Source organism: Chiloscyllium plagiosum, chromosome 19 (assembly GCF_004010195.1).
Source record: "Chiloscyllium plagiosum isolate BGI_BamShark_2017 chromosome 19, ASM401019v2, whole genome shotgun sequence".
In the NCBI taxonomy this organism is placed as follows: domain Eukaryota; kingdom Metazoa; phylum Chordata; class Chondrichthyes; order Orectolobiformes; family Hemiscylliidae; genus Chiloscyllium; species Chiloscyllium plagiosum.
In genome coordinates this window covers 45376137-45392539 of record NC_057728.1, presented here as the reverse complement: position 1 = coordinate 45392539, position 16403 = coordinate 45376137, and the positions used below count along the sequence as shown (strand labels likewise).

General features: G+C 38.0%; 1 protein-coding gene across 1 annotated transcript in view; it reads right to left on the bottom strand.

The window, feature by feature from the left end:
• lrriq1 (leucine-rich repeats and IQ motif containing 1) overlaps positions 1–16403 on the bottom strand; it is a 180313-nt gene that overhangs the window by 20902 nt on the left and 143008 nt on the right. Inside the window, exon 24 of the mRNA XM_043709694.1 lies at positions 7732–7861. Within this exon, the coding sequence (XP_043565629.1) occupies positions 7732–7861 (130 nt within the window). The remainder of the gene's footprint in view (positions 1–7731; positions 7862–16403) is intronic.

Below are 16403 nucleotides of genomic sequence, written 5' to 3'. Positions count from 1 at the left end.
ACTTGAACTCAACATTAACAACACATAAAAGCACTAGAGAAATTCTATCAGCAGTGCTTCTACTCAAGATTCAGCTTTAATGAGGTGGCTGTTGAATAATCTCTGCATCCGTCATAATTATGATGCCATTCACATTTATGAAAATATACTTGTTCACAGGATGCGGGAGTCCTTGAAGAAGCCAGGATTTATTTCCCATGCCTAATCGCCCAGAAGGCATTTAAGAGTCAACCATAAATAAGTCTCCTGAAGAAGAAGCGTCAAATGCATTCAAAGTGGTAACTCAGTTTTACTCTCTCTACAGATATTGCCAGACCTGTTGAGCTTCTCCAACTTTCCCTTTGTTTCATCAGAGCAATATTTTGTTTTTCTAAGAGTCACCACATTACTGTGGATCTGGGCCATTAAGTTAGACCGGAGAAATATGACAGATTTCTTTCCCTAAAAGACCTTAGTGAATCAGATGGGCGTTTACAATCATTGATAATGGTTACATGGTCGCCAGATTTTATGGATTTCACCATCTGCCATGGTGGGATTAAAATTCTCAGATCCAAAGCAAGGGCTTTGAATGACTGGTCCAAAGACATTGTCACTACACCACTGCCATCCCTGCAAGACTCTTTATATTTTAGTGTCCTTCTTGAAGAGGGTTTCCCAAGCATTCAGGCAAAACTCTTAGAGAACCTTGGATATCAACTGACAAGGTTAGGATTAAGAAAGAAAATCAAGAAGTATATGGCAGAGCATATCAAGAAGCATATTCCCCGACTGGGGAATAAAAAGTGAATGGAAGAACTTAAAGGAAATTAGGAAAGCAAAGAGAATGTATAAGAAACCATGTGAGTAGAATAAAGGAAATATCAAACTTTATTTTAAATATACAAAGAGCAAGAGAAGAGGAACCATTAAGGATGATAGAGGTAATGTGTGCGTGGTCATCAATAAATATTTTCTGACGGTCTTCACAATGGAAAAGAATCACACGAGTATAGATACTAGAGTGGAGGGCTGTGAAGTATTAGAAGGAATCAACACAGTGAAAGAGGAGGTATGAGAGGTTTAGCAGTCTTTAAAATGGATAAATCCATAGGCTCGGATGAGATATATCCCAGACTGTTGGGGACGCAAGGAGGAAATATCAGGGCCCTAGTAGTAATTTCAAATCCTCTTTGATCACAGATGACATGCCAAAATATTGGAGGACTGCTAACCCTGTCCCATATTTTAAAGAAGAGAACAAGGGATAGGCAAAAAAGTCACAGGTCAATCAGTCTAAGCTCAGTGCTGATCAGATTATTTGAAAGAAAGAATTTTGAGAGACAAAATATTGATTGATTTATTGTCATATGTACTGAGGTACAGTGAAAAGTGCTATTTTGCATCCTGAATATGCATATACTTGCACTTGGATTTATCAGGAATAATCAGTATGAATTTCTTCGGAAAGATCATGTTTGACAAATTTGAACAATGTTTAGAGGTGGTAACCAGGACTGTTGATGAGGGTGATATATTTAGTGTGGCCTACACAGACTTTAGAAAGACTAGAATTAGGCTGCTCAGGATAGACTGGTCTAGAAAGTAAGAGCCTGTGCGATTCAAAGCAAAGTGGCACACTGGATTCAAAATTGGCTGAGATGCAGAAAACACATGTTTCATGGCAGCAACACTTTACAGTCATTCATTCAGTACATGGTCACTTCAATACATTTCCTAGCTGGGCCCTCCGTGCAGGAATCTATGGTACCATTACAGCATATCTGAAACATACTTATCATATTGATCCAGGAAACTTTTGCATCACCATCTTCTTTACCTTAGCTAAATGACTAAACAGAAAATGACCTTAATCAGATCATAAACTTTACAAAAATCATTATGGGATTATGTAAAATCATTATGTAAAAGAAATTATTGCTGAGTGGTAGGGGAAAATATTGCCCTCACTCAGAATAATGGCATGCCTACAGTCTCCCATACATTTTCAACTAATGCCTGCACAGGTACCAGGAAGTCAGCTGGATAAGACTGGCTCAACCGTGACTATATTAGCAGTCCTCAGCTCCTATGTTTCAGACAATGGAGGATTTCGAGAACAGTCAAAACAGCATATATGACAAGTAATGGAGAGCAATTATCATAGTAATCATTCGTATTATTAGCCTTTAGGAGAATGTTACCAGAAATATTTATGCACAAAATGTTTTTCCAGTATCCATTGATACAGTACTTGAATGTCATTGACAGTAATATTACTATTATTCAGTGCTAGATTACAGAATGAAATAACTGAATTACAGAATCTTTATTATTCCCCTCTCCTTTCACTCAAGGAAACCTTGTAATTTGTTCCTTCATTTTGACGTACTGGACATTTAAATGTAGCTTTGTGATAAAAAAAATTATAAATGTTCGTAGCAACTGACTGTGGGGGTTAAAAAGAAGGGAGCTGATTCATATCTTCTCACCTGGTCATAAAAACAGGAGGTGGTTTATAGTATGTTGGAGAATAAGCCAATGTAAGATCAAAATGTTGTACAACTGCACAGATAAAATTATAGAAACAATGTTTTATGGATATTAAGACTTTCTCCTTCAAGGAAACAGGAAGCTATGACCAGATGTGCACATCAGTACCAGTTTCTGCACTGATTTTATATGGCTAAGATTACTTTAGTTTCCATAGATCTGTTTTCAATGTAAGCATTTTGAAAGCTAACCGAAAGGCACAGTATTGTCTAAGCTTTAGAAATAGCAACGGTAGCTTTAAAGAACCAGTATCAACAACCAAACAATTTCTTGAACCTCTTTTTCACATTAGTATTTGACCTTCACACAGTGAGACTGTGCCTTCATCAACCTAATAAATCTCTGCAATATTTTAAAGTCACAATTTAAAGAATCAAGGGGGTCATTTTGCATATATTAGGGATAAACATGACACTAGCAATAAAGCTAGTCGATAAGGTATTATGGCCCAATGAGCCAGGATCTAGTCAAGAAAGGTTTCAGTGTGAAATATACATCAATTTTACTCCAATTTTACTTCCCATATGGAGAGTGCATAATTGGATTCTTGGATTTCATACAGGTTATGCAAAATATTAAAGCAAAATATTGAAACCTGTCTAATCCCATCTGATCTCTGTAACTAGGAGAAAGCGAGGACTGCAGATGCTGGAGATCAGAGTCAAGAATATGGTGCTGGAAAGACACAGCAGATCAAGCAGCATCTGAGGAGCAGGAGAATCGACACTTCGGGCATAAGCCCTTCATCCTGAAATGTCTTTCCAGCACCACACTCTCAACTCTGACCTCTGTAATTGAAGCACAATAGGAAAGGCCACAATTACACTGCAAAACTGATATAATGTCAATTGGAAACTGCCATACACTGATGCTAAACATGCACTGGAAATCTGGATTTGCAACATAACTCTCGAACAAAGTGAGTGTCCTTACAGCTGATAGTTTAATTTAACATTATGGAATGTACATATTATACTCTATTTATGGAGAATAAGAACTGTCTGAAGTTGAACTGGGCTCTTCACAATCTTGGGGTCATTCATGACCCTGAGATCAGCTTCTGATATCAGACTACCTATTTTCTTCTCAGAGTCACAGAGATGTACAGCCCTTCGGTCCAACCCGTCCATGCTGACCAGATATCCCAACCCAATCTAGTCCCACTTGCCAGCACCCAGCCAATATCCCTCCAAACCCTTCTTATTTATATGCCCATCCAGATGCCTTTTAAATGTTGCAATTGTACTAGCCTCCAGCATTTCCTCTGGCAGCTCATTCCATATACATACCACCCTCTGCGTGAAAAGGTTGCCTCGTAGGTCTCTTTTATATCTTTTCCCTCTTACCCGAACCCTATGCCCTCTAGTTCTGGACTCCCCCACCCCAGAGAAAAGACTTTATCTATTTATCCTATCCATGCCCCTCATGATTTTATAAGCCTCTATAAGGTCACCCCTCAGCCTCCGACGTTCCAGGGAAAATAACCCCAGCCTATTCAGCCTCTCACTATAGCTCATATCCACCAACCCTGGCAACAGCCTTGTAAATCTTTTCTGAACCTTTTCAAGTTTTACAACATCCTTCTGACAGAAAGGAGACCAGAATTGCATGCAATATTCCAAAAGTGGCCTCTGTAACATTGCCTGGCTATACAGGTACCGGAGCTGAACTACTGCTGAAAATCTTATCCACACCTTTTGTTACTTCTATGCCAAACTATTTCAGCACATTCCTGGACAGACTCCCATGTTCTACTCTCTGTAATGTTGAGGTCAGTCAGAACACTGCTGCCTGTGTTCTATTTTGCTCCAAACACAAGATTCCAGCATCTTTGTGTTTGCTGATCCACAGTGTCTCCTTAACCAACACCTTAACTTTAAAATCCAGATCTTTCTGCAGACTCCTCCCTTGCTGTATCTCTGTAATCTCCTTCCACCCCTGCAGCTTGCTGAGGTATTGGCATTCTTCTAATCCTGATGTACTGACCATTCCATGTCAACTGCACTGTCATTGAAAACCATGCATGTGTCTGTCAAAGTCATTAGCTCTGGAACTCCCTCGTTAAATAGCTCTGCCTCCTTTTCGACCTTAACTATTTGACCAAGCTTATGGTCATCTGCCTAAAGTGTTTTGGTGTCAAATTCCATTTTGTTAATCTCCTGTGAAGAACCTTGAGATGTTTGATCAAGTTAAAGGAGAAATCCCTTGAATCATGCAAGATATGTTGTATCAGGTGCTTTTAACATATTGATTAGTTCTCCAATTTCCTCACAATGGTTGTTTTATGCAGCAATTGCTAAGGGAGTCATGGAGAGAAGATATTTTAACATTTCACAACATACTTATAAAAGATCCAGAATATGTAGTGGGCATTGACTAGATCTTCGATTGTTTCTCAAAAACAATATTTCTATTCAGTTTCAAAATGCCTCATCATATGGACCAGCAATCATTCTGCCACATCCTCCTACTCGAACTATTCAGCACTAGCTTGGTATTCAATGTTGTGCTCATGTGAATATTAAAATCAAACCATTTCTGTCTCAATAACCATAGGAAGTTAGGAGTTTGTTTTTTAAAAAACCATTAACATTTTCTGGGATCTCAAAGTAGCTTCAAAGCAGATGTTAATTGTTCTCTGCAAAGAAGAAAAATATAGTACTTGTTATGAAGGTGATTAGCTTTGACACCACATTTACGACTTGCCACTATTTGTTGAGACCATTTTCACTTTCTGGAAGAATCTTTCTGGATGATTATTTTTATTCACTTGCCAGTACTTATTACAGGATCAACAGATTTTAGATGATAGATATGTTGTCAAAGAGATGGCTTATAAAGAGCCACATAAAGCAGTCCAGTGAGGTATAAATGTAAAAGGGCTTTGGGAGGAAGTTCCAGAGCAGCTGAAATCACCTCCATGACTGGTCGCTGTTGAATGGTCTCTTCTGCACTGTGATTTGTGTGATTTGGTGGGCAAGCGATTGTAAGGCTGTAGATGATGACAGAGATAGGGACGAGCAAGATAATGGAAAAACATAAACACTTGGTTGAAAATTATAAATCTGAGATGTTAAGACTAGAAGCCACTGTAAGTCGATGTGCACAGAGATAATAGGTGATGTGATTTGGTATGGGTTAGGACATGGGCACGGAAGTTTTGGTCAAGATGGGAGGATATAAGATGGGACAGAAGATCAGGTAAGCACTGAAATATTTTGCTTCCTTTTCCTTTGCTAGTTTATTTTGTTCTCTCTTCCGCTTCTTACATTATTCCTATTCTTTCAGAAGGCACCTATATGAGGTCCCAATCTTGTTTTTAACACCTCCCCAGGGCACACCTTTTGTTTCTCTACCTGTCCTACCTCCACTCTCCTTTTTTTTTACATTACACAATCTTTTGACTTTAATCACCCATCCAACCTATCACAAGACTTCAGATTGGTTTTGTCTTTTTTTTCTATCATGTGCCTTTCACTTTATCCTGACATATTATGTTTCTAACTTTTCCTGTTTCTGGTCCAAAGGTTGCAAGCCTTTAATATTGTTCCAGATTTTCAGCCCTCTTAGTACAGTTGGAAACGGGTGAATCTGTAATTTAAACATTGGATTCCATGCCTCTGGGACACTCTCCAATTTTCAAAGTGAAGAACAGGATAGGGAGAGTGAGGCAAGTCAGGAATTCACCTGACTTCAGTTAATGGCTAGGTGAACCCTTTGGAAGCCGGTTAATGGGTTGGGGGCAGGACACGAATGGAGTTTTCAATCTGAAAACAATGAACTCAAACAAGAGATACTTTCCAGAAACCCAATTTGTGACAGATTAGAGGTTGGGAGAGAGTTAAAATTATGAAAGATTAGATAGTGACTGTGTCCAAATGCTTACCAAATCATATGACCTCTATGCACACTGACCTACATTGGCCTCCAGTCTTACAACATCTCCAATTTAAAATTTATATTCCTCCCTCATCAGCTACATTCTATCACCTTCTCCAGCCTTATAAATGCTGAAAAGGTAGCTGGTGCATGTAAAATTACCATAGTGATAAGGGAGAAAATGTCAAAACTGGGAGAGTCTTATGCCTGATTGAGCATACTCTCTCTCATTTGGGTGTATAACCACTTTTGTGCAGGTTAAGGTACCAGCCCTCTGAGGTGTTGCCTGATCTCTTTGGTAAGGCAGCTGCAGGCCCATACAAGCTGCCTTTGCTCCACAATCTGTAGGCAGCTCCCACTTCCTCGTACCTCTCTGTGCCACTAATTAGGCTTCCAAACCCAATTAGAACTTCTGTATTTAGTTACTTGGTAATACAGAACTTGAATGAAAAGGCATGTTGTCAAAGCCTTATGTCTTGCACTCATCAGGGTAGCCACATCGAATGCAAAATTCAAAGTGACCAACAACTTATACAACAACATGAGAAAAGAAGTGCTGATTAGTTGGCAAGTAGACTATGACTCGTCATTGGGGTGCCACTGGATATGCATCAAGGAACAGTTATTTCCCAAGCCTTTTTAAAATTTTAACTCAGAGTCAGGACCGAGAAAATATCCAGACGATAAGTAGCCAACTCCAACTGAAAAAACAACTTCACCACTCTCTGTAGGTGCTGCCAGTCTTACTGTATGTTTCCAGAATTTTGTATGTTTGTTTTTCACTTAAATTTTCAAGGCTGAAAGTAAGCAAAAGCATGAGTGAAGTTTCCAGCAGAAAATTGGCTGAGGCAGGAAACTGGACAGATGAGAGAGAGTGGGGTGTGGGGGTTGGTTGTGGTGTTATAGAGAATAGTATTATGGATTGAGATGGACAATTTATTTTTTTAAAGAAAGCATACTTGTAAACTGATATTGTGGCATAACTTGGTCAATAGTGGTTACCACACATGCAATTTCTTTAAGCAGTTAACCACTACGTTGTAGGCAATGCACATGGGGGTAGATTTTTAACTGGTTGTCCTGGATTAGAACTGACACTGTAGATTGCCTGCCCATTATAAAAATGAAAACTCAGGCAATTTCTTTAACAAGTAGCCAAAATGCACAGCCAATTTTACGCTCAGGCAGCAAGTTGAAAATCTATCCCTTGTGTGCCAGTACTCATACAGAATGCAAAAAGACATGAATTGCTACAGTTTATCACAAACTCCATTTACAGGGCAAAGTTCACATTATCTGCAAAATAAACAAAGTTCTTACTTTTTCATAATTCTGTAATTGGTTTGTTCATCATTCACCACTTGAGTGTGAAGCCATTGATAGGTTAGCTCTCTGCTTTTTTGTTGCACCTCTGTGGAGGTTGTATCTTGCTGAGTCAATTCTTCTATTGCTGAACGAAATAAAGAATTAATTACAACTGGGAAATTCTAAATCTTATTTATCTTTTAATACCTTTTTAAAGATGGGAGATATCATGTGATTCAAAGCATTGCTTATAGCCTCACTCTCATCGAAACCCACATCCATGCCTTTGTCACTTGAAATATTGATTTTCAAACATTGCCATTCTGCGATTTCCAATTCCACTCAACCGAAACTCCACTGCTGGCATTTGTATCGAGTTCCACATTTTTATCACTGCTGTTTTCAATAACATGATCCTATTAACTCACTTCCTGGTTGCGTCTGTTTAGACTCAAGTGCTAGTAATGGAAGGACTGTCTTATGAGCACAGGTCGAGTAGTTTGGGCTTATACTCACTCTCCAGTGCCATCTTAAAAATGCAGAAAACATAAACCAAAACATAGAACACAAAGGCAGATAAATAAATAAATAAATAAATAAAGTGATCAATATTACAGTCTTTTTTGTTAAGTGCTCAGCCACGGGCCATCGGCCTGTTGGCCAGGCATGAGTCCCCTTGACTGCACCACTGCCACTGGAACAAGAGTTGCCACTCTTTGGCACTATCTTGTCCCTGCCACTAGGCGTCCTCGCTGCATCTCGCCGGTGTAGTCAACACTGATGCTCCAGCTCAAACTCAACTCTGCCGCTATGAGTTTGCTTTGGGCCTACCTCATTGCTGCAATGCTGCCAGGTCTCATACTGGGCCCAAACCTGCCTCTGGCTCCATGAACCTGCGCTGGATGCAGATGCTGCCAGGAACCTAAACTCAGCTCTGCTGCAGCAAGCATGAGTCAGTGCTAAGACTGCCTTATCAATGCAGAAGCGCTGGACTCATTTCAAGCCTGCACTGGGCCCGCTCGCCGATGTTTGTTGGGACCAGAGGGCATAATCTCAGAATGAGGGGTCACATATTTAAGACTGAGATGAGGACGAATTTCTTCACCGGAGATTAGAATCAGTGGAATTCTTTATTGCAGAGTGCCATAGACACTGGTTGTTTAATTTATTCAGTGCTGAAAGAGAAATTTTTTTAATCGATAAGGGAATCAAGGGTTATGGGGAAAAGACAAGAAAATGGAGTTGTGGATTATCAGATCAACATGATATCATTGAATGGCACAGAATTATGAGCTCAATGGGCTTAATGGTTTACTTCTGCTCCTACATCTATGGTCCTATGGTCTTAAGCAGACAAACTCTGATCTCCAGCATCTGCAGTCCTCATTTTTGCCAACTTTGTCAATGTACTAGTAGGCAATCATTGTCTTTTAAGCTGTAGCTCAAAGTTGGATCATTGGACAACTAAATCTTTTATTTTAGGGGCAACATGGTGGCTCAGTGGTTCGCACTGCTGCCTCACAGCGCCAGGACCTGGGTTCAGTTCCCACCTCCGGCAACTGTATGGAGTTTGCACATTCTCCCCGTGTCTGTGTGGGTTTCCTCAGAGTGCTCCGGTTTCCTCCCACAATCCAAAGATGTGCAAGTTAGGTGAATTAGCCATACTAAATTGCCCATGGTGTTAGTTGCATTTGTCAGGGGCAAATATAGGTTGGGGTTACTCTTCGGAGGGTCAGTGTGGACTTGTTGGGCCAAAGGGCCTGTTTCCATACTGCAGGGAATCTAATCTTATTAAAACATTCATTAATTAGTTCTGAAGAGTAACTGTGATAAAAGTGCATTAGTTGACAGCATAGTAAACTACTAGAAGAATACAATTGATTATTTCACATTGGGATCTCAATTATCAGTCAAGTCTCCATTATTGTCGTTAAGAGATATAGTTAAGTTTTAAAAAATGATTCCTGTTGTCACTTTTACACAAAAATGTATTGACTATAGTTCATGTTTAAAAGTTGAAATTTCACATGCGCAAAATGCCAAAGCTAATTAACTTAATTCCAAAGTTTTTATGCCAGGACAATTGATTCTTATTCTATGTACAGATGAAATAATACCCTGTAGAACAACAGAGTACACCAAAAATAAATCTTTGCTAGACATCTGATGAGGAAACATTTATTATGCTGGATGTAGAATGGATGTCAAGACACAAACCTATGATGGTTTTCAAGGATTTCAATAAATATACTTCAAGAAGTATAATATCAATGAATGGAGTAAAGGCATATATCCATATATGATCAAAGATGATCTTATTCTTATCAGATTTTTCCTTTGCAAAGCTGTTTTTATTTAAACTTGTATTGGCAAGAATAAACATCCTCTGTATCCTTTCATTCTCAATGTTGACTGACTTTTAGCATCTGGCATTGCGTACCTGCAGTGACTGCCCTTCTCCATTTTTCCAAGCACCTTAGTGATCTTTCTTATGAAAACTGAATTCATGTATGTTGAACACACTCAATCAACTATCTAGATCTTTGACATGAATGCTCACAGTGAATCTGAATAAAGGTTTAATCTTTAACTGTACAATAAGAATTATGAAGTTATTAATATTTCATGTTTCTTTCCTTGAAACCGAGTGGATTCCTGTTAAATTTTGGTGGCAGAAAACTAGATGCAAAACTGTAAGTTCACTGGACAATCAGTTGCCTGAATTGAAGTCTTGTTGCAAAGCTTTGCTTTTATTTTCTTAGTGTAGTTTGGATCAGAAAATAAATCGCTATTGTCTGATTTGCAATAAGGCTCTCTCAGCAGCCTACTGGATTAATAAATTTCAAAATAGATTTAGAAACATATTCCTACATCAGGAAAATTTGTGCATGACGGCTTATCTTGCAGATCTCAGGCATCTTGCACAATCCGAGGTCATTATCTCCACAGCAGAAACAATGTCATGATATTAGAGAATGAAGTCATTCAGAGCAATGTCAGTGACAGTCATTGAGATCAGGACCATCTGCCATTAATTTTCTCAAAAAGGAGAATAATAGACACTCTATGCATTGCTTAGAAATTCCCTACTGAATAAACAAGACAAGGTCATCTGCAGGTTAAATTTCGTCCAAGGCTTTTTCAAATAGACAAGCACAATTTCGTATTTTAGTGGATATGGTTTTAAAATCTAAACTCTTTATGGATCAATAAATATTCAAAGAAGTTTGAATAAACATTATGGAAATGGTTATTGGCTGAAAATGGGCTTCAACAAAAGGCCTTTAAAAATTGATGCTTCAATCCAAAGAAAATTATACATTAAAAGTACTTTAACAATACTGGGCTATTACCTATTAAATAGAGCTCAAAGATTCATATGGTACACTTTAATGTAAGCAATGTTTTAAGAAAAATAATTTGACCTTAGCATTTTTATTGTTCCAAAATGTGTTTTGCTTCTAACCTGGCATTAGTAGGAATAATAGACTTTATTATTTGAGTAATTAAATCATACAGCATGAGCATCTTGCGGAAACATCTTTGGTTCTAGTTTGTTAAAAATACTTTGTTAAACTTAGTTTGTTAAAGAATATTTCACATCACTGGTATAATAAAAGAAGTTCCACTGTTAAGACAAAAATATCAAATGATTTCTGCCAACTACTGCATAAACTTTGCTGAAAAAGTTATGAAAACATTTAATTCCAATTTTCACAGTGCAACACTTAACACTGGAGGGGATGCAAGAAGATGGATGTGGATTGTTGGTTTGCAGTTAAGACTTTTCTAATTTGTACAAGAAATAATAGAGGTATTGATTTAAAATAAATTCAATTTATTTACAACAAATTTAAGTCAGTATGCCCATGCTTTGGTAATCTATGGATTTTGCTGGCCTCTTATTTTAGCTATTTTCATCAATTCTGATGTTTGGCATATTTGCGTAAGTAAAACAGGAAATCTCACTCTGATCTGAGGCCATCAAAACACCTGCAGGCAGATTTCCATGTTTATTTTTAACAAAGCTTAGAAAAGAGTCTAAACATTCTGGCACCTCACTGGCAAGTGCAACAGAAAGCTTGCTAAAATTAACAGTCTTCAGAGGAGACCAAAATCTCAACATACAACAATAAAAAGCTGTAGGGCAAAAGTGGACACTGGCAGGTATTTATGTTTTGAATTCTAAAGTAATACTAACTGTTTTTGATTCCAGATATACACGTGAACAAAATTCCTGTTGGTAGTATTTGATTTTGCTTTGAATTTTCCGATCTGACAGTTACTGCTTTTCAGAATTTTAACAAATCTATAAATAACAAATCCATCCAATTAAGATGATTTTCATCTAAGGTGATTAATTAAAACGGACAACATTTCACAATGTGAAACTGATCTGAAAGATACCACCACTACTAAAACTCTTCAAATTCCATGTTACTTTTACTTCCTCTAAAATGTAAACCAATAATAGTTTTTGTTGCTGTTTCATGTCTACTTTAATGTTTACAGCTTATAGAAGTATATATTCAGGTTTACATAGTGACAATGAACTTGAATGACAAGTTGAATAAATAAATTATTTGCACATCACACCATATTGGATGATGTGCTTACACCAAATTACCCCCACCAGGACTTGGACCTCCAAGATCACTCTAAAATCAGAATGGTAGTGAGTTCCTAGGATGAAATATGCCTGAGACAGGGAACTCCTTATTCATGGTTGGGTATTCTGTGATTGTTGGAAGTTTCTCAAATAGCAGAGTTAAGGAGGCAAGGAGTATGATGGTTTTGGGGGTGGGGTGGAGGACCTGGGTATGTATTTTAAATATTAATTGATGCAATTAAAGATACCAAACCTTTGCTCCAAAGTTGGATCAACACTAAATATCCCAAAATGACTTAATCTGAAATGTGATCTTCAACATTCTGCTTAATAATCAATTAAAATACCTGGAGACTGCCATTAAAATGTTCTGATTAAAATGCATTTTATAAAACTATCAAAATTCTACGTGCATGAACAGTGAAATTCGTCTCTTTACAGAGAGAGTTCTTTGTCCTGGAGTCCAACTTGATTGAAAGCTGCAGCCTAAAAGCTCCAAGTTAATCAATTGCACCCAATGAGAACAGAATGTGCAGGAAGTTAAAATAAGCAATTATTGGTTTATTCATACTACAGTTTACCTGCCATCGAGTTAAATCCTGCACTTTGGGATGTACTGGTGGTGTTCATTGTCTCATAAATATGAAAAGGGATTGCTGGCACAAATCTGATTTTAATTCATAGTCGGATGAGTTTCAGCCAGTGTCAGTGCCACCAGAGAAAGGCAGCAATAAAAAAGGTCAGTAACAGAGGAGCTACAGGAAGGAAGATTTTTTTTTTTGCTTTTTCAACAAGTTTCTTTGTAAGCCAAGAAGAGTTGGCGTGCTTCTTTTGGCCTTTTTGAAAAATTATGTGTCTCTCTTTCCTTAAACAACTGTTTCTGTGGGCTCCTTACAGTGGTCTCCAAACATCCAAAATTCTGCTCACACACACCATCCATATAGCGATGCCCATCAATTTCTGATGGAATCATAATTTGAACACAGTAAGGGACTGCAAGAGTTCAAATGTCTCTCGGTCTCATGGGCAGACTTGATGTGAACGTAATGGTCCCCATGTATGTGCCCCAAGTTAAAAGAATCAGGACAGGCATACTTGTAGCATTCAACTGCTTCAAATTCTATATTTCCAAATTATGTGATCAAATGTGAAACAATACATCAAAATTAAAAGAGAATCAAGCATATTTTACAGACGAATAGGTTAGGCACATTTTTGATTACAACAACCTTTCATTACCTTTCAGAAAATATTGCGTATAAAGTGAACTTCTATTCCAAGAATCTTTTAAATAATGTTGTCCATCAATGATTACCACACTACATTGTTCCATAAATAATACATTCTATTTTGTTTTGTTACTCTGATTATATTGCTCCAGGCTCTCTGTTACGAAATGGCTCCATGTCTCTCAACTCTGTCACTATCTGATATACAAAAATGTTTAATAATATGCAGTGGACAACTACATTAGTTTACTCAATGTTACAAACCGATAAATTATAGGAAGGCATAAGCATGATTTTTTTGAATCACGCGCTGCTGTGACAATAAAACATTTGCTTGTAATATTACATAAAGGAGAAAGAATAGTAGTGCTGATCTTCTGGCAAGCATTTCAGGAAGAATTACAATTGTTGCTACGTTATCCAGAAACATTTTCATGCAAAATAACATTGGTAGTATGCAGAAATCAAAATTTTACTTAAAAAATTTAAATATACCATTTACAATTTGGCCACTACTTTATCGGTTTACCCAAACCGTACTGTGGAAGTGTTAATGTCATATAAATAACATGCAAAGCTATGAAATAAGATTTCTCTCCAGCATGGATGCACAGAGTGTGTAACTGTTGCTGACACATTTCAATTGTGAGCAAACCTTTAAAAAATGATTTTTCAATAAAATAAGGCAAAACTCATTTCAAATGCTAGGTTTGGCTAAAATAATACAGAATTCAAATAAAAATATATAAACCTACAAGAAAACAGCATCATCATTAGGTAAATGGATGCTCAGAAAATGAAGTAAACATTTAATTTCAAATTTCATCCTTTAACAAATAACAATGTATTAAATCAAAAAAAAATTAAGTACTGCAAGCATACACCGCACAACTCCTGCAGTGTTTTACAGTTGTCTGAGAGGCAATGCTGTGAACTAGGCTTGCACTCTGCCAGAAAAGTGGCTCTGACCCATAGAGAGCTCCTTGAGATCACCAATGCCTCAGGCCTTTGCTGCTTTCTCCAAGAAGTCTTATGTTTCAAGTATCAGTTTAGATTTCTTCTGGAGATGATTAACGCAAACACAACACAGATTTTTTCCAAGTTATCCAACTCCATGTGTTTATGTTATTCTAGTTCTTTTCTAGATTTTGCTGGCTGTATCTACCTGCTTGAAGTCCCTATCATTTTACGCTCTGAGAGCGCGATTAAATCCATAGTTTCACAAACTTATACATTTCACTCATTGATTACACACAACTACGTTATAACTGTCCTGCACAGATGTGAAACGAATTGAAAAACAGCTTTCATAAACATTTTTTTTCATTTCAACACTTTCAACTCTCTATTGTACATGCTTTAGTACTAGTTTTGACAGTTGATGGCCCCCAGTCATATTTTTTTAGAAGTAAGCAAGTTGCATAATCCCAAACTGTCTTTTAAAAAAAAATACTGGCACAGACGCAGTTTCAATTAAACTTGTCTGACAGCTATGACGAATTTCATTGAAAAGTAGGAGTTCTGTGCTGCTTCCATGGTATTGTCTCCCCCTCTACCCCACAACACCTTCAGCCCCAAGCTCCCCTCAAGTTTCTGAGCACCCATCCTTTTCCCTTTATCTGGCCTCATGACTGAATGACACCAAGCCTCCTGCTGCAACCTGGAGGGTGAAATGATTTCGGCCATGGACTTTGATATCATTACATTTGATGGAGCAATCTGACCAACTGATAATTCTGGAATACAATGGTGGAAGAGATGACTGTGACAGTTTTTTTTAAACTCATCGTGTAGAGTGTAAAAATGCTTTTATGAATTAGAGCTGAGTAATTTTAAACAAAGCAAAATGAAACAAAACTCTCCATCCTGTCTTAAAAGACATATACATAAATTTTTGCAGCAGGAACGGTGAAAGCAGAAACCAGGGGGCTGATGGGAAAGTAAATTCTCCATTTAAAAACTGACCTTGTGGGAGCAGTGGCCTTCATTATGGTTGAATTGTGGTTTGGGAAGGTGAGTGAATTGATATATTTGGGCAGCGGCTGAGCCCGAGACACCACACGTGTAGTGTCTCCCACCTGCCCTCCTCATCTAACCAAACAAAAAAAGACTCTGTGGTGTGTTGATAAGGTAAGGCTTTTATATTTCTTTTTTATTGTGTGACTGGTTAAAATTTACATTTTTTCTTTTTTTAATTATCTATTATTTGGTTATTTGCAAAAGAGCATAGCAGAGAAGTATTAGAAATTATTTTACTCAAATTTATATTAAGTAATAAAGTAATTAACAAAGTAGAGATAGCTGGGCAGGTGATATGGTGTATCTGAATTTTGTGGGAGCTGGCTGATCCCATTGTGAATGGCAGTGACCACATCTGCAGAACATGTTGGTTGCTGGAAAAGCTCTGGATCAGAATTGACGATCTGGAATCTGAGCTTCAAACACTGCGGCACATCCGGGAGGGGGCGAGTTACCTGGACACTTTCTTTCAGGAGGCAGTCCCATCCAGTGGATTAAGTAATTGAAATTCAGTTAGTGATCAGGGACAACAGGGTGTGATTGCAAGTGAGGCAAGTAGGGGGATCCTGAGTTTATGAGTGGAGGAGCCTCAGCCCTTGACCTTATCAAACAGGTATGAGATTCTTGCTCCCTGTGTCGATGAGTAAAAGGGCTGTGGGGAGGATGAGCCAGCTGACCATGGCACCATGTTGCAGAAGGCCATTCAAGAGGGGGGAGCAAAAGGACAAGTGGTAGTTACAGGGGACTGTAGAATTAGAGGGATAGACAGTATCCTTTGCAAGCTGTATCGGGAGTCCTGCATGGTGCGTTGCCTGTCCGGTGTCAGGGTG